Source organism: Ambystoma mexicanum, chromosome 6p (genome assembly GCF_040938575.1).
Source record: "Ambystoma mexicanum isolate Mex_15411 chromosome 6p, UKY_AmexF1_1, whole genome shotgun sequence".
In the NCBI taxonomy this organism is placed as follows: Eukaryota; Metazoa; Chordata; class Amphibia; order Caudata; family Ambystomatidae; genus Ambystoma; species Ambystoma mexicanum.
Window position 1 is genome coordinate 76,129,602 of NC_090935.1, and position 25,889 is coordinate 76,155,490.

At 41.1% G+C, this 25,889-nt stretch overlaps 1 protein-coding gene across 1 annotated transcript in view; it reads right to left on the minus strand.

Moving 5' to 3' along the window:
• Window positions 1-25,889, minus strand: part of LOC138510673 (vomeronasal type-2 receptor 116-like) — a 78,955-nt gene that overhangs the window by 36,687 nt on the left and 16,379 nt on the right. The window contains exons 4-5 of the mRNA XM_069626453.1: window positions 24,692-24,936; window positions 4,780-4,997 (exon numbers count right to left, since the gene is read on the minus strand). Of these exons, the coding sequence (XP_069482554.1) occupies window positions 4,780-4,997; window positions 24,692-24,936 (463 nt within the window). The remainder of the gene's footprint in view (window positions 1-4,779; window positions 4,998-24,691; window positions 24,937-25,889) is intronic.

Here is a 25,889-nt window from a genome sequence, read left to right on the forward strand (position 1 = left end):
GGCATGGCTACCCTCATACCGGGTACTGGGTCCGGGTTTGCTGAATGGGGAAATACCGAGCCATTCCAACCTTGGAGGGCCCAGTATTTTCCCATTCAAGGAAGCCAGACCCGGTACATCCCCATTCCCATTTGACCCCCCATAGGGCTCAATGGGAATGGGGAGGATGATAACAACGGGCCCGTTCATGACTGGCCCATTGTTAGCATCCTGGTCTGCTCGCGGGACCTGCTAAGGACGCCTGGTTTTACCAGGCGTCCTTAGTGGGACCCCTGAGCAGACCTTGTAATGGGGCGGTAGGGGGTTAATGGAGCCAGCAGCTCTTCGGGTGCCGTTAATACCCTACCACATTCCTCGTAATGAGGCCCAATGTCTTAAAAAACGACCTTCTGTCCCCTCAGTGAATTGCCTTAGACTGTTACTACCCCCCACAATTATTCACAGCCACCATCACCGCTGGACTCCAGGGTTGCATGTCTGCATAGATATGTACATATTGTAATAATTGAAGATGTATTTAAGATATGTTTAGTGCTGTCCACATTTTCTGTTTCCAGCTACTACCATCGCTAACCCTCGATGAACATCTACCTCACCAAACTCCCAAACTGATTCACCAAACCTCTGTTTAGGGTTTGGTAGACCTATTAAAGTCTTGCATCCATAGGATAATTCGATTGTCGATTATAAGATGCAGCTCATTTGCTGTTTCTTGTGGGTGCTGTTTGGCTATTCGAGTGAGAAACAGGGTAGACCCTCACTAGAAGAGAGCAGGAGAGCTTATGGTTTAGCCATTTAAACAATGTTGAGCTATTTGTGTCTCATTTGGTGAGAAAGTATTTCTTATCATGTTTTAACCCTTTCTTTTACCCTCCCCACTTCATCCAAAACACAAAAAAGAAAGTACTTTCCCGTTCCTTTCCTGGCTTCAACATCCCAGAAATTAAACAAACCACCTGTGAACTCCTCAGTGACACTCGTTCCCCTATACACTTACAGGATATACTTTCTTTACTTATCTGCACTTCTTTCCAGCTGTGTTTATTTTGAGAGCATCTTAGGAGAGGATAGACAAAGAGGGGATTTCTTGAAAGGTCAGTGCAGGTTGGCAAATATATGGTTGCAGAGTATGCAAAGGCCATTGAAATTGAGGCTGGATCCTTGTCTGAGTATTTAATGAATATGTGACAACATTTGAGAGATTGTAAAGGTGCTCTGGACAGTTCTGTGGCCAGTGGTGGCCTTGGTTTGTCATATGGTAGAGAACTGAAACGTAACAGATGTGAAGAGGAGGTAGAAAGGAAGGAGCCACACAGTATTATGTGGTCATTCGGGCCAGTCACTCAACTGATGTGGTAGGACTAGGCATAGGTAGGTCACTGAAGGAGGGGGATGATGACTTTGCAGAAGGAGATAGTGGCTGCAACAAGTGAGGACCGGTTGCAGCAAAGATTGGGGGGCAGCTGCTGAAGCACAATAAAGAGCTGGATGTGGAACAAGGGAAGATGGAGATGATGGGGCAGAAGCAGGAGGGCCAGAGGTGGAACATGAAGAGGTAGAAACAGGGCAGGAGGAGATGGATGTGTATACAGAGCAGTAAGAGGTCCCACAAGAGGTGGCGATGTAGGGAAAAAGGAAGAGGAGTGTGAGGTGCTTGAGGATGTGACAACATATACCTATCTACTCCACTTAAAAAAGACCATACAGAATTAAGAATTAAGAATAGGGTGAGTAATCATAACTAATCTACAAATAAGAACTGTAGTAAAAAGGAACCATAATTATGGGTGAATAACCAAGAAAGATTCTTTTCTGAAGGTCCATGTTAAAACAATGATGAAACAAGTGTAGAGAGAAAGAAAAGTGAAATAGTAAAATAATACTGTGAAATCTGTGAAAGCACAAGATTAAGTAACTGAAATGAAGCAGCCTTCTTAAGATGTCTTGTTAGCTTTATTACCGCCTACACAGGTATCTTCACAAGTAGTAAGTCTTCATAAGTGTAGAGAGAAAGAAAAGTGAAATAGTAAAATAATACTGTGAAATCTGTGAAAGCACAAGATTAAGTAACTGAAATGAAGCAGCCTTCTTAAGATGTCTGGTTAGCTTTATTACCGTCTACACAGGTATCTTCACAAGTACTTTCATAAGTTACATTCAAGTTAGATGTAGGACAATAACACTGGCGTCCCATCACACAGGCCGAGGGCTAACCAACTGACCAGGCTAGAGCCTTCACCCATACATTACAACACTCAAGCATCAACACTCCACATGACATCACATCATTCCTTCTTTCCCCAGGCAAGCCATACTGTTGTCAGTAACATACTCATTAAGTTGGAAAACTGGAAAGCAAAATACAAGAAATAAATAGGAAATGATGAGAAAAACTGGACATTGTGATTTATTCAAAAACAGAAGTGACTGGCGCTCAAGAAAGGATATCATCTGAGAGAAGGAGGATGTTGATGTGTTGAGAAAGTGTGAGATAGACCATGGAGATGGGAGGCAGGAGGACGAAGGACAGCAGGAGGTGAAACATGAAGAGATAGAAACAGGACAGGAGAAGATGGATGCGTATAAAGAGCAGCAAGAGGTGCAACTCAAGGTGGTGGATGTAGGGAAAGAGGAAGACGTGTGTGAGGATGTGGATGTGTTGAATAAGCGCGAGATAGCCCATGGAGATGCAGATGGCTGGCAGGAGGATCAAGGACAGCAGGAGCTGGAACCTCAGGAGGTAGAAACAGGGCAGAAGGAGGAGATGGTTGGGTATAAAGAGCAGCAAGAGGTGCAACAAGAGGTGGTGGATGTAGGGAAAGAGGAAGACGTGTGTGAGGATGTGGATGTGTTGAATAAGCGCGAGATAGCCCATGGAGATGCAGATGGTTGGCAGGAGGACGAAGGACAGCAGGAGCTGGAACCTCAGGAGGTAGAAACAGGGCAGAAGGAGGAGATGGATGGGTATAAAGAGCAGCAAGAGGTGCAACTCAAGGTGGTGGATTTAGGGAAACAGGAAGACGTGTGTGAGGATGTGGATGTGTTGAATAAGCGCGAGATAGCCCATGGAGATGCAGATGGTTGGCTGGAGGATGAAGGACAGCAGGAGCTGGAACCTCAGGAGGTAGAAACAGGGCAGAAGGAGGAGATGGTTGGGTATAAAGAGCAGCAAGAGGTGCAACAAGAGGTGGTGGATGTAGGGAAGCAGGAAGGTGGATTAGTGGAAGAGGCAGAGGTGCAGCAGCAGTTGGTACAGAAGGAGACAGATGCGGGGCAGGAGGAGGAGTATAGGAACATACATGTGAGGAAGAGGGATAGGAGGTGGCAGAGGGGTCGCACCCATTGCACAAGGAGTAGGCTAACCATGTTGTTATTTATGGCTCCCTTCTAGTAAACACTTGACAAAAGTTGGGATATACCACAGGTTCCTGCCCCACACATCTCTACAAACTGCTTCTCCTGGAATTAGGCAGCCCATCCTACTGCCTAAGGGGAACACAAATGCAGGGGAGGAAACTGCTTTTGGCAAGAGCAGTAATAAGATTGTGAAGTAGGAAAAGTAGTGTGCCTGTTACACTTTGGGATTGTCTGCAATTTGGTTACAATCATCCTATAAGCCTCATTTCAATCTGTGCACATTTCTCCTTAGTAGAGGAGTTATTAGAAATTGAGTATAAGATTTTATCCGCTAAATGATTAGCTATCCAGATCAAACTGTGGCACCCCTACCAGCAAAAATGCAAAATAAAACTAAATCCACTAGGCAAATACTGCCCCAAGACATTCACTCCACGAAATACTGTATTGATACTAATCTACAACCTCTGCAGGATTTCTACTATGGTGGAGTTACCAGAAGGCTGCAGTGGCTTTTTAGGTTTGTAAACTATTGGAGAAAAATGTATTTCCTTGTGAATGTATTATTTATGTATAGAACAAAGGGATTTAAGACAACAATCACAATCAATCATGCTTTTACCACATACTGCATTCCTATTGGTTAAAAACATTTTTCGTTCTAATATAAAAGTCAGCAATACATCCAAATGAGTGTTGTCAATGTGGAAACAACATAAGTCCAAGAAGTTTCTTTATCATCTTCTGCATACTATCACAGCAACAGAAAAGGCACTCATATGCAATATTTACATTTTCCTCTGCAGTGGATCTGTGTTGACATGTTTTACATATGTATTTGACATGACACAATCTGCATCCAGCTGTATAGAAAGGTGTGCACCATATGGAATTAAAAAAGATGTAAATGTAAACAAGTGCCACAATTCAGTGAACTGCAGTGAAATACCATTTAGTTATGGACTGCCATGCCATGAACTGATAGGCTGAAAAACCCTGTATTGTCCTCTATGTTGTGCTAATCAAAGATAGCTGGTCAAGTGGCACAGCGAGTAGAGTGCTCGCTTTGACATTGGTGCAGAGCTTGCTAACGCAGGTTCGAATCCTGGCCAGGGCCAAACCCAGCCTTTCTCTACTCGCTTTGACATTGGTGCAGAGCTTGCTAACGCAGGTTCGAATCCTGGCCAGGGCCAAACCCAGCCTTTCATCCTTCCGAGGTCGATAAATGCGCACCACACACCATGGGTAATAATAAGCAGTGCTCAGATACCTGAGGGTTTGTAGCTATATAAAATGCCAAATTATTATTATACATAAGGTAAGGGCACGAATCATATACAATACGTACAAAAGTATATAGGTGATAACATGCTGGTGTATGAGAAGCAACAGTTCATGCTCACCTTGTTCATGATGCCCCCCTTAGAGTGCCATAGGATGGAGCTGTCTTTGATGTAGAGTTGATGGCCTGATGGAGCCCCAGAGTCATAACGTCCAACTTTAATGTTTTTTATGGATCCATTAGGAAAGTAAACCGAGTTCATAATATCATACTCAGCCGGCACATCCCCTTTCTCATCAAACGATAACTCATCTCCAGCAGGTGTCTTGGAGTGTAGATCCCGGAGGTACCTGTTCAGCTGATAAAATGGAAAAGTGAATTCAAACTAATGATCCATCATCCACTAGAACATTTGGGTGAAGGGTGTGATTAATACTAACTTAAGTTAGCGTTTAGGTTTATCTAGAAAAATATTTCATTAGGTCTTTGATTTTCTGTTAACTCTGGCAACAAGATTTCCTTGAAAGCCAGCATATTATTGACAATCTTCTCCGTTATTAATTGATCGGCAGGTCTTAAGCTACAGGACCAAGAAGGTGTCAATCTTCTACTATAGAAAAGATAACTAATACAAGAGTGATCTTTCAGTTATTGGCATATTGCAGTTTGGTCTAATCAAAATGTGGTGTTTACAGAACTTATTATACCACGATATATAGATATATACCAAGATATTACACAGCCACGCTAGTGGCTGTGTAGTTATGGTTAAATAGTTATGGTTAAATTGCTAATCCAATGTGAAGAGCACTTTTTGGGTGGCTTATAACTTCGCTCTCCCTGGACGAATCCACACCAAACTTTGCAATTTTGTATTTTTTTGTAAAGTTTGGTGAGGTGGTCCCAAAATTTATATTTTTCCCATAGACTGAATGGGGGAAAAACTTTGCGCACGCCTACAGCCCAAACCGCTGGATGGAATTTCACCAAATTTGCAGCAGGAGCAGAGGCTTGGACCCGAAAGTAGTAGTTTTCTTTAAAACAATCAAAAAGTAGGTCTAAAAAAATTAGTGATATCTATGTCCGCTCCGCTGAGACACTTCCCTGTTCGCTCCACGGGCAGGACACTGATTGGCTCATTTGCTCACATCATGTCCGCGGACACGCAACGTGTCCGCCGATTGGCTGGAGTGAGGCGTGATGTGCGTAAGATTGTTCTGATGCTCCCGCCATCTTGGATCCGCCAACAGCATGGCGGCAAACAGAGGAAAAATGCAGTTTTGGGGAGTGTTTTGGTGTGCAAGATTGGTTGGGGAGGTTTGGGGAGTAAGTGATGGGTGAAATACTGTATTTGTTTAGATGGCAGGTGCTACTGATGTATTCGCCATGCCCGCACTGTCCGGGATGTTCGTAATTAGTGAAAATGAGGGGTGTCCTAAGGATAGTATCCCTGTCCATGCTCTGTGCAGGCAAGTTTAAACTGTACTAAGGACATGTGTGGTGTCAGCGGACATTAAAATTGTCTATATGCCGCAGTTAAAATGTTTGATTCTATGGGTGTGATACTGAGTTATAAGCCACCATGGGTGTGATATGCTGCGGTGCTTGTGGCCAGGGCCATGGGTGTGATATGCTGTGGTGGTTGTGGGTGTGATATGCTGAAGTGGTTGTGGCCCGAGCTTAGAGTATTGGGTGCATGAGGCCATGCCCCCAAGACCTAAGTTATAAGTACTGAAGTTGTAAGGCACCATGGGTGTGATATGCTGTGGTGGTTGTGGGCAGGGTGTAGAGTCTTGGGTGCATGGCCGAAGGCCGAAGGCCACGCACCCAAGACTGAAGTTATAAGCACTGAAGTTATAAGTCAGCATGGGTGTGATATGCTGCAGTGGTTGTGGGTGTGATATGCTGCGGTGGTTGTGATCAGAGCCTAGAGTCTTGGGTTTATGGCCGCAGGCCGTAGGCCGTAGTCCACACACCCAAGACTCTAGGCCCTGATCACAACCACCGCAGCATATCACACCCATAGATCACACCCATAGAATCGAATATCTATCACATATTTGAAATATACAGTTTCTGTACTGTTTGATGTGTACAGTTTGTATGTGAAGTTTTGGCTACATCATGTTATTAAGATTGTAGAGTTTGGTAACAAGCACTGTATTATAACATATCCATGGAAGTGAACATTTTGTATTGTGGTGTATGGTTAGATGTTTGCTTCAATGGTTCTGTTATGCAGCAGTATTTATGTGTTCTATTAGAATGTACTTACTGTTTGATTTGTTGAGAATGGATATATTTTTTTTCATGAGTTTGGTAACTGGAGTACATATTCTTTTTCAATTTCTGTGATAAAAGAAACGAGCATGTTAGTGTATGTATATTATAAAGATTTATTACATTGCATAATAGATATTTCAGCTTTTTTTTACCCTCATATGTAGTTTACAAACCAGTATACTGTGCAATTTGCTCGGTTTCTGTGTTTGTTTTTCAAATCATTAGGTCTGTGGGAAAAAAAATCCATGTTGGATTAAAAAAAAAACTGTTTTTATTATGCTACAGTCTATTTCTTTGATTGTTTTCAGTGTTCACTTGTTGTTTCTGGCTAATGTCCTATCGGTTGGCTTGTTGCAGATTTCTGGAGCAGTTAGATACCTGTTGGCGTATTCTAACTATTTTTTGATATAATTTAGTGGTATTCATTTATCTGTTTGGTTGTTATGGAATCTTGGGGCAGTTAGATACCTGTTGGCGTATTCAAACAGTTTATAGTTTTTTAATTGAACATTTGTTAATGTTTAAGTACAGATTAGTTATAAAATTTTGGTTTTCAGAAGATTAAATACGTGTTTGTAAAATGTGCTGGTAATCTCTGCTTTAGAGTAATGGTACTATCATTACATTTGAACCATCCACAATTCTTTTTTATATATGCAGTGTAGTGACCTGCATTGGTTGTGGCTCCTGCGTGGTAGATTATACCTATTGTTGTGAAGGTTTTCTTACCAAGTAATACTTGACCATGTGTGAATCCAGTCAGCTTGCAGTTGTTTTTGGTACCATCTGCATTGTAACGTAGAAGCATAAGTATTACGTAGTAACTATGTGTTTGAATTAGTAAGGTGGAGCGATTATCTGAATTGCAGGTAGTACATAATCTACCATGGTTTGCATTTAGTACAAGTTTATGAAATGGAACAGATTCACAATTAGGTATGGATACATACATGAAGCGCTTGTTCCTGTGTCACATTGTTGCAGAGAGTGCATGTATGTTTCCACATATATGAAATCTGGAAAATTTCATTTATAGGGATGTTTTTGTTTTCCAGTACTTGTAGTAAGTACATTAGAAATTATTGTGGATCTACTTGTAGGTTTATAGTGAATGTCAACATTCCAGCACAGTAGTCCAATTCTTGTCTTATTCCATGAACACTATACGTGTTGTCAGGATTGTTTGTTGCGTTTCTAACATTTGCAAACACAATTGGTCTGTACTGTGTAAGTAAATGTTGTCAACAATTGGTGGCAATTGAAATAGAATATTCATTTCTACATTTGTGTAGCAATTTACACCAGTTATATTTGAAACTTTGAATGGACCAGATAGTTATGTGTCCAAGTCATTTTTTTGAGTGTGTGTTGCTTTTTTGAAGAAGTACCTGAGTTACTTTGAGTAATACATTCTTCTTTGGTTGTGGCAAGTGATGATGTATTAGCTTCTTTTACTCTCTTTGGAGGATTTGCAGTCAGATCCTGTTGCATTTCTGTTTTAATTAGTTTTCTTTTACGTTTTCCTTTTTGTGGAACAGGATATGTTTTAGATGGGGAGTGTATAGTGAACAAAGTCTATTGTATTCTAAAATGCAAGGAATATCAGCGTTTATTTTACTTGCATCAAAGTTGATTAGAAATAGACCGTCAAATGTACGTAAGTGTGATAGTACTACATAGCTCATACCTTCTTTAAAGACTGTGTTACCAATATCTATCAATGCTTTGTCTAGGGTAAAACCGTGTGATTTATGACTGGTGACTGCATATGCTAGAGTTAGAGAAAATTGTTCTCTGTGTACATACATGTCTTTGAAGAGAAGGAAACAAGATCTTGAGCACCCTATCCTTTTGACTTCTGAAAGTTTGTCAAAGAGAATATTGACAAACTGAATTTTGTTGTCACGTGGGTATGTTTGAAAGCCAACAACTGTACCCAGTGCTCCATTAACTAGACCTTGCTCCACGTCAAGGTTACGTTTAAGCATTACTCTATAGTTTAAGGATAATTTTAATATTTTCTCCAAACCAGCTGTGTTGGAGATAGAATTTTCTAATCTATTTAGTCGTGTGGTGGCTTGTTGACACATGGGTAGTGTAATACCATGTATGTCTAGTTTGTGGAGCAAATTTCAATTATTGGTTGCATTTCATTTTTCTATATTGCTTCATTGAATTGGGAACAGCTTGCAAGAGTCGGCATACAATTGCGGTAATAGTTCCACTCAGTAGCACATGAGTTATCACCAATAAGTGCATGGATCTGCCGGGTTTTTAATATTGCTTGTGCTTCTTGAGATGGTACACCAACTCTAATACTTTTTAAAATGCTGGCGTAAGTGAGGTCTGCAGATTGGCGCATGTTTTCTGTTAATTCTGTGTATTGGAAATGATATGATATGATATGGCATTTGTAACGCGCCTATGAATGGAGAGGTAATTCTGAGTTTTCTGGGGGTATTTTTGTAAGCAGTATTTCTTGTTCCATTATGGTATTATTAATTTTTTCATAACCTCTACCACTGCTATGGATGGCAATTGTGTTTGTTTGGTTTTGTTTGTATGCTTCTTCATTAAAATATGGTTCTGTGGTTGTGGTGTGACTCCATTCACCTCCTCAGATATTTAAGAAGTTATTTTTGTTGACATTCCATTTATTGAGAAGTTTTTTTTGTAGTTTAGTAGTTAGTTTTGTTAATGGTTTCATCCTGTTTAAAACTAAAATAAATAACTTTCTTTTGCGAAGGATTGCACTGTCTTCCGGAGCTTCTAGGATTCATTTTCTACAGTAGGTTTTAAGGGTTGGGCATGATTTCTCTCCTGTTTTTATAAGATTCTGAAGGACTCTGTGGCGGAACATTTTTCCTAAAATACTTTTTTTGGTATGGTTAATTGCTGGTATATCAAGATTCATAGGAGCAGTTTTAGCAGTAGCGGTAGCTGAATTCTTGTTAAGCATTTTTTGTTTTGTATTACATTTTGATAGAGGAGGCAACATTTCTGTACTAGAAGCTTGTTTTGTTTCGCTAAATGACTGTATTAGCTGTTTTGTTTGAATATTTTGTACAAACTCTAGTAGAGAGCTTATTTTGGACACTTTTTTATTTCATTTGCTCTATTTCTGTGTTGCTTTCTACGGAGTCGCTTTTTGGTAGGCATTCTTTGGGGTCAGGTGAAAAAAAAAAGAAGGTACGGGTTGGGCCGTTCAGCAATGTATGTGTGCTGTGTGAAAGATGTATGTGGTGGTGTGTGATTGTGAATTGGGCAGTTACAATGAGTTGGGAAGGCTATTCTTCTATTTGTGTGTTACTAAACTGCGGTTCAGATGAGAGTAGAAAGTGAGCTAGTGGTGAGGAGAAGCATTAATAGTAAACGTAATGGTATAAAAATAAAACAGTTATTTGTTTTGTAGTACTAACATTCGAAGGGTTGAGTATGTTATTTGTGTTCCAAAAAAACAGGATTTGTGTGCCATTCTGCCTGCTAATCTCTGTTTAATAAATGGGGATTTGCCGCTGTTTTTTTGTGCGCATATTACATGAATGAACCACACAGTGTCTTTGAGGAAGAGTAAGAATGTTAAGGTAGTATTGTACTTACGTGTTTTTTGTGGAAAGAGCAGGTTTCTTCGGATATGTTGTTTGTAGTTTAGATGCTGCTGATTTTCAGGAGGGTGGTCTTCACTACAATTGTACAAGAAAGAAGTTAGTAATGCTGTGTGTTTATAGCACTGATGTTAATGTAGACGTTCATTTTCATGTTTTTGTGGTAGTATTATTGTTTGATATCTGAACATAGTGTATGCATGTATTTCATTTGACTATGTGCAGCATTTATATTTTATTTACAATATGTTAGTTCAACATGCTTTGCAAATTAGTAGAATTTTAAGTGCATGAAATTCACTTGGTTTTTTAAAGCTGTGTTGTAGATAGCAGACAGATTTGGAAGTGATAGTTGATTATAGTAGATGGGAAACATTTCAATAAGTTAATTTTATAGATAGACATGCCAACAATTGGGAGCCCCATAGAGTGAGATTTCAGCACAGCAATCGGGAACATTTATTTTTCTCATAGGATTGCATTGGGATTAACATTAATTTATTTGGTAGACGGTAAAAAATTGTGCAATTTTTTAATGAAAAATCGGGAGTCTCGCGCCTAAATTGGGAGGGTTGGCATGTATGTATAGGTTATGCGGAAGACAGTAAAAAATAGTGTGATTTTTCTATGAACAATCGGGAGTCTCGCGCTTAAATCAGGAGAGTTGGCATGTATGTATAGGCTATGCAGGTTTAGTGGCATTACTCTGTTTATATGGATTCATAAGAGTTGTACATGTACTCGGAATAAAATATGCACACCTGTAGTTTGTAATCATGCATGTGGATATGCATGGAGCTGTAAATAGAAATCTTCGAGACTTGTACAGTAGTTTTTGTAGTAGGTGCTTTCCAATGATATGAGACTTGTACTCAGAGTGATCAACAGTACCTTTGAAGTGCAGAACTGTGATGATGGAGTTATATGTAGAGGTCTTGGATGTGATTGGTGGATGGTTGTGTGACTGCTTAGCTGTATCCAATGAGGGAATGGCACCGAGAGTGATGTGGAAAGGGTAGAAGGGCTGGCTAAGAGTTACACGCCACGTAGACACCACGGCTGTGTGCGGGTAGGGCGTGCCACATCCAGGGTTTTCCAGCAAATCCAGTATGGAACGGGGACTGTAGGAATCAGCCAAAAAGATGTTGACGTTGTGGATTTGTGTTGAAAGAGAGTGTGTGTAGTGAAGATGGCAGAGGTGGAGAAAGTCAGGGTGTTGATGCTCGGAGATGTGTTTGTCCATGGTTTACAGCAGTATTCTCAATGCAGGCATGTGGCAAACAATTCCGATGTTAAAGGGGTGCACGTGGTGTGGAGCGCTGTGCCTGATTGCAATGTAGAGGCAATTCTCCAAGTTTGTGAAGATATGCGTAGGATGAACAGTCCTCATCGGGTAGTTTTGCACTATGGTGCTTTCCATTTGGGCTACATGAGTGCCCCTACTTTGTTGGCAGATTTGGAACAGTTGGTTCAAGCATTAATGAACATCCTTCCAAATGCGAAAGTCATTTTTTCTGGATTACTACCCTGGGCAATATGGGACAATATTCTGTTTTTTGTCCTCTGCAAAACATTGCTAGGTGTGTAATCAATCGACTCATGCATGCTTTCATGCTTAGAGCTGGTATGTTTTCTGTAACAATGAGAATATTGATTCAAATAATGCTGTTTATTTTGAAGAAGATGGTATTTCTTTATCTTTTTTGGGAAATGCCATGCTGTTTTGGAATGTATGGATTGCTTTGGTGAAGGTTATGTGAAGATTTTAGTTGTAAAGTAAGAAGAAAAAAACTCCCAAAAAATACAAAATAACAGGTGTCTGTCAGGCATCTGCAAACCCCCCCCCCAAAAAAACAGGGAAATGGGGCACACTATTTAAATGTACATTCACCACACTCAGATCTTCGATATGTCTGCGGACATGGCGGTGGTCTGCAGACAGCGCGTATTACATACAGGGATAATGGGGTGGAGAGGCATACAAATGAGAATGAGCGGAGCTAGGGATTGGTCAGTAAAGTTTAGTGGGTATGTTGTGTAAGGAGTGATTTTGTGAGAACTTCTTTTTCCTGAGAGAAGAACAGATAGCTATGGCTGTGTGTTTTCGAAAAAAAGATTATCTGGATTTTGGGAGACTCATGCATACATTGGTTCGAGGTGCATGCAGAACGTTGTGGAGTAGCTGCAGATCTTGGATTCCCTCATGTGGAAGTGCACTGACATGGAGTGAGTGGAATGAAGTGGCTGGACTTGGTACCTCTCTGTACTACTTTAGTGACAGAGCATCATCCAGACATAATTATAATTCATTGTGGAGGGAACAGTTTATGACATGTGTCTGGAATTTCTTTGCAATTTGCAATTAAAGAAGGACTTGAGAAGGTCATGGACATGTTTCCAAATTCCCAAGTAATTTTTTCTCGTATTGCGCAAAGACAAATGTGGCTGCGTTCCTCTTCATTTGGTCCACAAATGGAGAAACCGAGGCGCAATGTCAATGAGGCTATGTGTGCCTTTCTAAGAGATGTTGGCATGTCTTCTTTTCACAATGAAAATATAATGTTTCGTAGCACATACATTTTTCGCAGAGATGGAGTCCATGTTACATACGTTGGCAATCAGATTTTTCTGAGAAATGTACAAAATGCATTGCAACCTTTTTTGGAATTATAGTCATCTATTTTGCAGTAGATGTTGACGATTCCAAGTTTTTCAAACACACAAAAACACCACCAAAAGGCTCTTTTCAGAGCCACCACTTCCTGCCAGAGAAAAGTGGATTGGTTTTGCTAGGGCGGCACCCCAAAATGTTCTCTTTCCTAGGACTGTCCGTGGACTTCAAAAAATGTGCAGGGCCCTGCACTGTTTATTTGACACTTTTATTGTGAAAGGTGGCTCTGAAAAGAGCCTTTTTTGGATTTTTGTTGTTTTATATATTTTTTGCTTTTTTACACACAACACGCTAAGAGAGGAGGGGAAAGGAGGTTAAGGAAGGGACACCAACCACAGGGATAAGAAAGGGCAGGTGGAGAGAGGAAGATGTAGGGTGGGCCTTATTTAGGTAAGTAGCAGGTCTTCTGGTGGTCCGTGACCGTAGTCTCGAAAAGCACTTCGAAGACTCTCCCCCTTGCAGAGTACTGCGTCACAGTACACACACAATATTGGAACCCTCAAGAGGTAAGGGTCAACAGCATCGCGAATGGCCTGTGAAGCAGCTGGAGGTGTGCGCTCTCCCACAGGTGTGTATCTTGTGGTGAGAGGAGCAGAAAGGGAGGATGCTGTAGAGGAACTCAGCCTTCTACGTTTATCACAAGGTACAACCTTGCGAATGTCCGCAGTGTGGAACGAAGTTAGGTGCCGCTTCATGGATGTTGTACCAAAGCTGTATGAACCATGTCTTCCACGACTCAGCACCAATTTGCACTGGTTACAGGTGACCTTGTTCGCACATGCTTTTGGTACATTACCATAAACGGTAACCAAGCACCACACCCAAGACTCCCGGCGAGTGCTGGTAGTAGGGAGTTGCTCGACCTCATTCTCTTCATCCTCTTCACCCTCGTTCTCTACATCCTCACGCGTGTTCCCTTCTGCAGGCCCTTGGGGAGGTGGTGGTGGTGGCGGGTTTGGGGGTGGTGCTGAGGCAGATGTAGCAACAGCAGCCATGGATGCCATTAGGGTTGATGAGATAATCTCAGCAAGAGCAGCAAAGGCAGCAAAAGTCAATCTGCAATAGCCATAAGTAAAACGAAGATCAGCTCTGGTGTGTGGCCTTTTATAGGGGTGAGGGGGTGCATCTCGCGACCATATCGAACACTCAAAAGCTTTCAAAATGTTACAAAAAGTATGTGGAAAGCCAGGGCCATTGTCTGGGACATGTGAAATGGTGAATTTTTACTGTAAATGGATTGTCTGAATAAGTTCTTTTAAAATGTTGGGGAACCGGACAGAGTCCACAAATTAGGACACACGCTCAGCGTGGGTGCGGTCACATGTTGACGTCGGGAACACGTCCGCGAAGGGAACGGGTGTCCACAGGACACCAAATGCACAGAAACAGTTGTGCGAATGCGCGCGGGTGTTCTACGGACAGTGTTCGGGTCCTGAAACTAATTAAAAGTGTGACACAAGTGAGACGGACAGTTACGGACAAGCACGTTGTTCGCAGGACTTACAGGTGTGGTGCGCATGTGCGTAGATGTTCTGCAGACTGTACGGCCAGGTATAGTGTCCTTAGGACACCTCCATTTTGTTTGACTACGGACATCCCGGACACCGCGTGTGTTCTACGAACAGTTCTATCTTGGTTGCGAACAGTACGGACAGGTACAGTGTCCTTAGGACACCACCATTTTGTTCATTTACGGACATCCTGGACACCTGGTGTGTTCTAATAACAGTTCCATCTTGGTTGCGAATGGTACGGAGAGGTATAGTGTCCTTAGGACACCCCCATTTTGTTAATTTACGGACATCCCGGACAGCTGGTGTGTTCTAAGAACAGTTCCATCTTGATTGCAAATGGGACGGACATGTGTTGTGTCCTTAGGACATCCACATTTTGTTAATTACGGACAGGCCGGACAGGCGCGCTGACCGCAAACATTTTAACTGCTTTAAAAAAAAAATATAAGACACAGGGAATTTCATTAAAAGAAACATAACATTTTTTTATTATATACATATACACAATTTATGAAAGAGAGGGGGAAGCAGAAACTCATACAAATACAGGAGAATTAGGGGTTTGGTGAGGATGGATGGGAGAGGATAAAGGGATGGAAGTCTCATCAAAACCTTTATCTTGGTGTTGAGAATTTGGGGATAGTTCACTGGGAAATGGAGAGGGAGCACAGGTATAGGTGGGACAATGGGACTTAATTTTTTCTTTTATGTGGTCCTCCACTAACTCTTTCCAACCATTGAAATGTTCCTTGAGCATGTCTATTTTCTGTTCCATGCATTCCAGAGTCTTTTCCAATGTGTCTTTTGGTGTAATATTTTCAATGTTTGTATGGTCTGTCGAAAATAAATATATATATATATATGTTAAGTGCACATAAAGTCATGATTATTAATATTATTAATTTGCTTATATAGAGCAGTGTCTACCATTATTATCCCTGTCTTCAGACATTTCCTCATGTGTAAAATTGGCCTCAAGCCACTCCAAATTACTGCACATTTCTGTGTGAAAAACAGAAATATATTAATTGTACTGTACCTTATACAAAAAATTTACAAATATATAAGAAAAATGAAGTTTACTTGCTAGTTTCTGGTAAATTGCATTCGTAGTGTTGTGTAGGTCTACTGTTGCTTCTAGCTCTGCAGTTTCTGTGAGGTAATTATGTTGGAGGCATATCTTTTTTGTTATGGTATAATTCATTTTATTACATATGGTATTTAAATGGATGGTTGATGTGTAGGTTCCACTGCTTATTTATTATTATATGTAATGTGTTTATGTGCTGCTTTTTGAACTTGTGCAATGTTTATTTGGTATGATATAACAATTTCAGATACCCCCTGAGTGTTTGGGTAGTGTTGATGTCGTCCGTGACCGTTCACAGACATCAAAATCATTAGCGGGGTGTTCGGTATGTTCTATGTTACATGCATATAAAGTAAGGGAATCGTAGTAAACATCTATCAAATTGACACTATGAAAACGTATATTCAGTAAAATAACTTTGATAAAGGGATGTTATGGTTAAGTTGCGCTACTAAGTACCTATGAAATTCAGTAAAAAAACTTTGTTAAAGGGACATTATGGTTAAGTTGCGCTACTAAAAACCTATGAAATTCATTAAAAAAACGTTGTTAAAGGGACGTTATGGTTCCAAGTAATACCGAAAAAACCCTGAAATTCACCAATTATGGTAAGCTAAGCAACCATAACTCGCGCCACAACCGTGCATTGCTAAGACTAACACCCAGGACATCAAAGATGACATCACAACCATATGTTGCCTTATTAAATGAGCCTTCCTGGCTTTTTTTAGGCTATAGTTAATATAGTGAACCACATCTTACCAGATGTAACCTGTGGAAAGTTGCTGCATTTTGGAGTCATATTTGCTTCATAGTCCTATCTTGGACACCTGCTTGCAAGCAATGGATCGCTGCATTGTCTGCAATCCAACTAGTAAGATAACCCAAGGGTACTTTGGCATTTATTTTCCCACATCATGTAGTAGAGATACAGGTCTATAATTACTAGCAAATCTATGCAACCCTTTTTGTGTACTAGGATTATCTCTGCCTGGGTCCATGACTCTCGGACAATAAAAAAGGCTGTTCATTCAGCAAGAGGTGCCAGTCTCTGTGGCATACTGTATGGAACAAGTAACATTATGTAAGACAAAAGGATTAATTTGGGGACATCGGGGGCACACACAATGGGTAGAAAAGGAAGATTACATTTTTATCAATGATTTTATCAAATTTAAGAAAATTGCAGATAGATTAATATCCACAAATATTTCAATACACAACAAACTACAGGGCACACATAGGGGAGAAGTGAATTTCTGGACACAGACCGTCAAAAAATGTACAGATTTGGAAGGAAAGATGATGCCTTCTTGTTGGATGAGACCACAGCTAAATATCATAGGGGAGTATTTTCACTGAGGGAAATGGGAAGATGGGTTAATGGAATGCAGAGCAGAGGCAATGCTAGGACTGGAAAAATAAACAGTTACACACCTTAATGATATATGTATTGCTGTGTGGAGAGAATACCACAAATTACTTACCTGGATCGATGTGAAGAAAGAAAGATTTTACAAACAGAGGCTTAGCCACCCCTCACTATGTTTTCGATACAATGGAACAGTGAACATGGGCAGGAATATAGGGTGTAAGCGTACAATGGACATAGAAGGAATATGACTGGAAACTGCAGGCCTGATGGAACCTTGTTGGCCCCATGGTACCCACGCTATACACAGCTCCTGCTGAACTGGAGTGGTTCATGTTCACCAACCATGTTACACTCACCATCGCTTGTGGTGCCACAAAGTCACATTTTGGAAATCACTGACCATCCTGTCATTAATTACATGAATTTTAAGATGCAAACCTGTCGATCTTTGACATTACAAAGGTACGAGCGTGAGAATTATTTCTAGCAATCATCTTTTAATAGATTGGTATAAATTCCCACCAAGTAGCACCTGTTCAGCAAAGCTGCTGTCTTTTTCACTTCCCTTCTCGCACCTGGCATACAAGATGTGGCAAATGAGAAAGGTTTCAATGCCATCAAGGAGGTGCTTAGGGCTGTTATATTGACCACTCTCCAAAATAAATGCATGCTTGACCTCATCACTTCTATGGAAGGGGGGGTGTATGTGTGAAAAGAAGCACAAGTTGCTGCACGCTCCCACCAGCAAATGATTAGCAAATGGCACCCTGACTCATGCTGTAAGTGCCTTACATGCGTTACGCACTACTATGGAGGAGAATAGGTCAGTGAAAGATGAAGATTAGTATTACCTGATGTGCTTCTGGGTGTCAGCCTGGATGGGCAAGATCTTTAAGGTGCTTGTTCCTCTCCTCATTGTGTTAATCAGATGCCTTTGCATCCTACAGATTGTTTTCGGGTATTTTAAAGAGGTGGGGAAGAAAAACGCACAATCACAAATGTTATCACTTACACTTAGTTCTTCTGGTGCCACTCCCCTCTCGATGCATGTCCATATGCAAACAGATACATGGAATGGTGAAAAGGAACACTGCATGGTCAGAATTGAATACCTGATTGGCCCCACAGCACACGTTTCAGCCCTCCCGCAGGCCCTGGAAATTTTGTGCAGAATTAGGTAGATTTTGATGGACATGGGAAGTATTGTTTTATGACATGAACATAGGAGGAGTGCATAGCACATGGATTTAGCCTGAAGGGAGTGTGTAGAGTATGGATTCCAAAAGATGCCTATGACAGAATGATGACCAAACATTTATTGGTTAGTAACTAAACCAGAGGAGGGAATGTGATTGTGCAGGTAGGGCAGGTGCTACATCACAAATATCTCAGAGACCTCCCAAGCAAGAACCGAAAAATATAGAATAAGAAAACACTTTCAGTAAAGGTTCTTATGCCTCAGTGGTTATATAGCTTCCATGTTGCTTTGAAGATTGTGGACACAAGTAGTGTAGAGTTAGTTTTGCCACACTTCAGGGAACTAGTTCTGCTACCCCAAAGTGAGCCTTGAGTTGCTGATTACACAGCCGACACAGAAAGGCAATTAATTATGGCATTTATAGCTGAATAAGGAATATATAAGAACATTCCTTTGTTGAGTTGTGTCTGTAACTTTGAGCTAGGGTATCACAATTTTAAGACAAGCCCCCATTTGAAGCTGCACAATATGTAAACTATTGCTGGAGACCTATTTGTTTATTAAAAGCTGTTCTTTTCACTTCTGGTTGAAGAACACCAGGCAGCCAAGGCCAGGAAAGAAGGGAGCATAGGATGGTGGTAGCAGAAACTGTAAGAACCGGCTGTTCTGAGGACTCGAAACTAAAAACTGAACAATTATTTTTGTCCCAGACGATAACTAGATGAATACACAGAGCTTTCATCTACCCACGTAGTAAAAATTCTAATGATGCAAAGCTAAGCTGAATACAGAGTGCCCCAACATTGATTGATTTATTGTGGTCATAATCTGTGCTGCTATCACTGTTAAACTATTCTGATATTTCCTGTGTCTGAACACATTTTTGTATTTTAGCATTCTTTTATTGTGCTTATTGAATTTTAAATACATTTTATTGCAGTGCTGATTGCACTTTAGTATTCTTTACCTCATCCCTTCCTAGTGCCTCTTCGTGTGATTTAAAGCAGTTCCTGTGTTCACTCACGTAGTCTTTTTACAAAAGAACTACTGTTCCCACTGGCCTGGTAGTTTTCCTTTGCGCTCTTTAATTCAAACCGGGCACGAAGGCGCCGGCGCGGATGAGTTTAGCCAGTCTGTGCCGGTCAGTGTCTGGGACATGTCGAACTGAGGTGCTACAGTAGTGTCATTACCGCTATGGGAATTATGGAAGTCCTTGCAGCAATCACCACCACAAGGAACTGCTCTAATAGTTGATTACAGAGCCTGAGGGAAGAAGTTATGGAATGTTGCCCTCTATCTAATGTATCCCTGCCTTTGACAAATGTGCTATCTGTTGGCCCTCCCAATGTGGATCATGGAGCTATTCTATCGCCCTTTATAAAACACAGGTAGCGAATACGGTTGAATCCCTTAGGGATACTCTCCCAGTCTAACTGCACGCCATCTAATGATAGAATGCCACATTCTCATAAAACCTTATTAGAGGTAGATAAATGTATGGTCACCATTAAAATGGGACAACTTCTCTCAGATCTTAGAGTTCTACAAGCTGCAGAAACAGTCCAGCAGACCAAAAAGCAGAGATCTGAACAAATTAAAACATGTTCAGATGACAATAGTTTTAACTTGACACAGGGGTTTCCATCCTCTATAGGAGACAATATAAAATATACAACTCACCATACATAAATAAAAGGAGTCAAGAGAAAGAAGAGAATAGTTAACCATGAATGCCAAGAAATTAATAAACCAGTAAATAGGATTAACAAACTTAAATGGAGTTTATTAAACACGAGATCGCTGAACAAACATGCTGAATGCATCCACAACCTCATTATTGAAGAAGACCTGGATATATTGTGCATCACAGAAACATGGTTACTGGACCCAATTGGATCTACTTGTTCCAAGGCAGTTCCCGAAGGCTCTCACATACATTATATAAATGGAGAGATTGGGTTGGGAGGTGGTGTAGCTATTATTATTAAGGACTCTGGCCACACTTATCCATCCACCACGGATGGTTCTGGATGTGAAGTCTTACACTTGAAACTTTCACCAACTAATAACAGCACTATAAACATAATTCCAGTTTATAGACCGCCATCTCTCAAAACAGATTTCAATATGGAATTAGTCCAACAACTTAATGTGCTCCAAAGCCCTAATACTGCCACCCTGGTAATGGGCGATATTAACCGATGGAGAGGAAACAATAACGACAAAGAAGCTATAAAGCTGGAAAAAGCACTCAACAACATACATTTTCAGGTCATGAACCATGACCAATGGGCACCAGCTAGTCTGGGTTGTCGCCCAAAATTTGGAAACAAGAAACTACTGCACAACACCTTGTATGTGGACAGACCATTTTAGAGTAAAGTTTAATCTGACTCCTCTGTCCCTAAACAGAACAGCCCCAATGACACAAAGAAGATCCTAAGCCGCAATTACAAGAAAATTGCAAGGGGCGATCTGGAATTGTGTATTAAGGATATCATGGACGCACACAAGGAAGAGTACATGTGTGAAAACATATTGTCCGTTTTTTTCATCTTATTAGTGGACACTAAAGCACCACTTACATATAAACTGATTAGAACTAATAATACACACAAAACATGGTTTAACTCGGTTCTAGAGATACAAAAAAGGAAAAAAAAGGGAAAGGAGCTGGCTAAAAGAACCATCAGCAACTAAGAAAGATAGTTGGATGGAATCTGAAAAAGCCTATAAGAAAGGCATTATCTTGGCAAAGAAATACTTTTTCAATTACCAAATAAATTCAGCTTCCAATGCTACTGGTACACTTTTCGACATATTAAAATCTATCGAAAAGCCCACAGCCATAAAAACTACTTTCACCCAATCTCAGGAAGACTGCAATAAAGCCCAGTCAGTGTTTTTCAATAAGATCAGCAAGATCAATAAAGCTCACAAACTAATCACTGGTGCTCAAAGAACTGAGCCAACTTTCGTCCAGCCACCTATTAGTACCACACCTCAGCAAAACTTTTAATTTCCAAGAGATTACCGTAGAAGATACTGTGAAAACCCTTGCCACTATGAAACCATCAGCCTGTGCTGAGAATATCCTACCTCCAACAATGATTTTGCACAATGCAGATATTTATGCACCAGTGCTAACACAAATAATAAATACCTCACTTCGGGTAAACAAAGTCCCTGCTAGCATTAAGACTGTCACTGTTACCCCTCTGTTGAAGAAATTGAATCTGGATCATAGAGATCCAAACAACTTAAGACCAATAACTAACTGCAATTTTGTCCTCAAATTTATGGATAAGGTGGCCACTCGTCAACTACAGGCCTATGTAGAAGAAAATGAGATTCTGCACTATAAACAATCTGGCTTTCGAGTATCTCATAGTACGGAAACTGCTCTGTTAGATCTCCAGGCGCATATGATGAACATAGTGGACAAAGGGAAGACTGGCATTCTCGTCCTCCTTGACTCAAACACAGACTTTGATTTTATTGACCACGACCCGATCCAACATGCCTTGGAGAGAGTGGCTAACTGTCAGAGGAAGCAACCACTTGGCTGATATCATTCCCAACCAAATGTAAATCCAAGGTTCACGGTGGAGATCATTTCTCCCACATAATGGACATACTTTGTGTAGTGCCTCGAAGAGCAACCATATCCCCTCTTCTCTTTAATCTATACTTACGTCTTCTTTGTGAAATTTTAGATAACATTGATGTTTATTTCACTAATAACGCTGACGTCACTCAGCTGGTATTAGAGCTGAGTGGAGATTATGAGAAAGACAGTGATGCCATCAAGACTATCTATAAAAACATTGAATCTTGGATAGACCATAATTGGCTTTGCCTATATGGCAATAAAACCGAGCTAATGGTTTTTGGGTCCACCCAAGCTCGATCCAAACTAATAGCCCAATATGAGTCCTTCCTCATTAATGATCTCCCATACCAGTTAAGAGCAAGGTCAAGATCTTGGGGGTGTATCTTGAGTCCTCCATGAGTATGGATGCCTAGGCCTCATATGTGAGCAAGACCTGCTCATACTATTTAAGACTCTTAAGAGCAATCAAACCACTTTTAAGTGAGGAGAATTGTGCCACTTTGGCTAGAGCAATCATCCTCTCATGACTTGATTATGGGAACGTTTTAATGCTTGGTGCAAGCAAACATGTATCACCAAACTCCAATACATTCAGAACGATGCAGTCCAAATTATCAAGCAGAAAACGAAATCTGACCATATTAGCAATTCAAGGAAACAATTGCATTGACTTAAAGTGGAAACAATGACCCTGGTGCATAAGTGTCTCTATGGGCAAGCTGCGGCTTACCTCAAATCCAAAATCTCACGTTACGTGCCAGGCCGCACACTTAGATCGAAAATAACTGGCCATATTGCAGGACCCACATTTAAGAGAATGAACAGATTAGGTAGCACTTTTCCAACAGTGGCTGCTGGCAAGTGGCATAGCCTACCTCTAAATCTGAGATTAGACGCCAACCTCATCAGTTTCTGTAAAAAATTGAAAAGCCATCTTTTCAAGTAACCGAGAGACATACACCATCCCGCATAATTGTGTCGCTCATTTCTGGCCAAGGTCTATGTTAGAATTGTATGAAATGTTGGTTTTGTAATTATGTAAATTCAGTGGTTTTCCGCCTTATAGTCTTCAGCCCAATGTGGGCATAATAAAAGAGTTATTTGTTGTTATTTGTCTGCCCTCTTCAGTCATATTCTTACTATGCAATTGTTAGATTTCACATATAAAATCTGCATGTGGGACATTTTATTGTAGTGTGTATCTTGGTTGAAATCCTCCACCAAATTATGGGAATACTGATATATCACTCATAATGTTAATAGTGCAGGAGCAAAGTAATCAAATAACATAGCAGTCATGGCCGCATCTGTGTTGATTTTGGGCTTTGGAGGAGGCCTCACTGATCTGCCCTACAGTCCGAACCTTTGCTGATGCATCAGGAATTAATATTTGAGTTAAACCTCTTGCCGCCACAGCGACTTATACGGCACACACAACAACTACTGTACATATGTCCTCTTATCTGGTATGCAGTGGAGTATACCGATGGGAAGTCCTGTTCTTTTGGTGGCCTGTGGCAGACACTGAAGTGTTTTGGGCCACACAGGGGGATGATCAAAGCAAATGTGGGGGAGGGGCTCATTTGGCTGTGCTTGAAGATGCTTTGTGGGACATTTACGAACTGCTCTTGCAATTCTTAGCTAGGTGCCACATATCATTACAATTGACAGAAGACTATAAATACTATCGCTAACAATATATTCATTGGACTACTTAATCAGGGTCCGGCCATATTTAAATGCAGGATAATTATTTTTTCTTTAACATCCAACTGCACCTTTCTAACATATGAACATTAGTATTAGAACCCAATTGTGCTGATCTTTGATGCCCTCTGGAATACTGGATTACTGTTTCCTACATGTTGCAGCCTTCATTGGGAGGAGGCGTATTAGCCAGCTGGCTCCTTTTGCAGCTCTATTGGTATCTGCACTCCACCCCCCCGCCCTTTAATTTCAGGAGTTAAAAAATGAGTTCCAAGAACTATGCCTATGACAAAGATAGACATGACTCCAATGGACTCAGATTCTTTTCAAGACAAGGAAAGTGACTTTGGAAGTCATAATACTATTGTCCAATAAAAGGAAAAAAGCCCATCAGACCTCTTAGTCAACATGGGCTATTATACTGCAAGCATGCTAACTTCCTTGAAAGTAACTGCATCCTTTGACATTCAAGGGCGGCTCATCCATAATGGGTGAGGGGAGTTGACCCACCAGGTATTTACCCCCTCTCATCCATTATGGAGGAGCCAGCCCAGTAGACTACGAGCACTCCCTCCGCAGTTTTTTTTTCAGCTGAGGGAGTGCTCTTAAAAGTGAAAGGGAAACTCTGTTTCTGTGCAATTAGATTTGACGATGAGAGCAGTGGGATCCAGTGCAGTTTGATAAGGGTCGGGGTGGTGTGGTCGAACGTGTGGAGTCCTGTGATGAGTCATGCTGCAGCACACATCTCAGTGGTGTCAGAGTAGTCGCTGGAAGGTCTTCCATATGGGCATTGCCACCATCCAGGTAGGAGAGGACCAAGACTTGGACAGCAGATATAAAGCAGTTGTCTGGGATGAAGGACTTGGTGTTACACAGGAGAGAAAGTTGGTACCAATGTGTTTGTATCTTCCTTGCTATGTGTTGTTTGAAGGAGAGGTGTCCTTCGATGTCGAACCCAAGGGGCTTGGTACAGATTGTCAGCTGGGGTGTGAAAACCTCAACGTGAATAGCAGGGAGCCATGTCTGTATGTCCAGGTTTTCGGTGTTGTTGGTCAACAGTAGGAAGTCAGTTTCGGAGGGGATGAGCTTCAGGTAAGAACTTGACATCCATGACTGGATCACTAAGAGGCAGGACTTGAGCCTGTGGATGTCTTTGATAGAGGATATCTTTAGGTAGAGCTGCATATCATCTTTGTATTGGTGGATGTGGATGTTGTGTGGAGGTTCCAACTCGGTTCCATCTAAAGATTGAAAATCACAGGGGAGAGGATGGATTCTTGCAGGACTCCATAGGAGATTTGTTGAGTTGGTGATCTGGAGGAATACATTTGTATAAACTGGTGGTGATTAGCAAGGTACAAGTTGAACCAGCTGAGGACAATCTTGCTGATCGTCATGCAGCGATGTAGATTGTTGGTGAGTGTCTGGTGGTCTACTGTGTCAAATGCTACTGAGAGGTCAAGGAGAATCAGGCAAGGATGATACAATGCCAGACAATCAGGCTTTCATCCCAAACCCAGCACAGGAACAGCACTACTGGATCTAAAAATCCAGATGGATAATATTCGAGACTCTGGTAACATAAGCATCTTACTTTTACTTGACCTGTCCGCTGCATTTGATTTGGTAGACCATGACAAGATGTGTCTTGCTCTCACCCAATATTTCCACTTCTCCCCAGAAGCCACTTTCTGGATCAAATTGTTCCTATCTGAATGTACCATTAGAGTGTTCATTGGTGATGAGGAAGCAGACCCTATTGCAGTACCGTTGGGTGTCTCTAAAGGCTCTGCCTCTCACCCACCGTCTCTAATATATATTCACAAAACTACTATTCACAGCATTAGACGCCATGGGCATTATCGACACAAATTTTGCAGATGACACACAGATATTGATATCCATTACGGAGGACTACAAACAATACACTGCCACCATCAATAAGATCTACGCGATCATCCAAAACTGGATGGCCACCCATAGCCTATGTCGTCACAATGAGAAAACCAAAATTCTCATTGTGGGCTCCCCTGTTCGCCTTAAATCATTAGATATCAGCTATTCCACCATAAACATCGATGGCACCACCAACCCAGTCCTGAAACAGGTATAAATGCTAGACGTCTACCTCGATTCCAATGTATCCATGACTAGGCATATAAACGCCCTTTCATCTTCCACAGCCTACAGCACA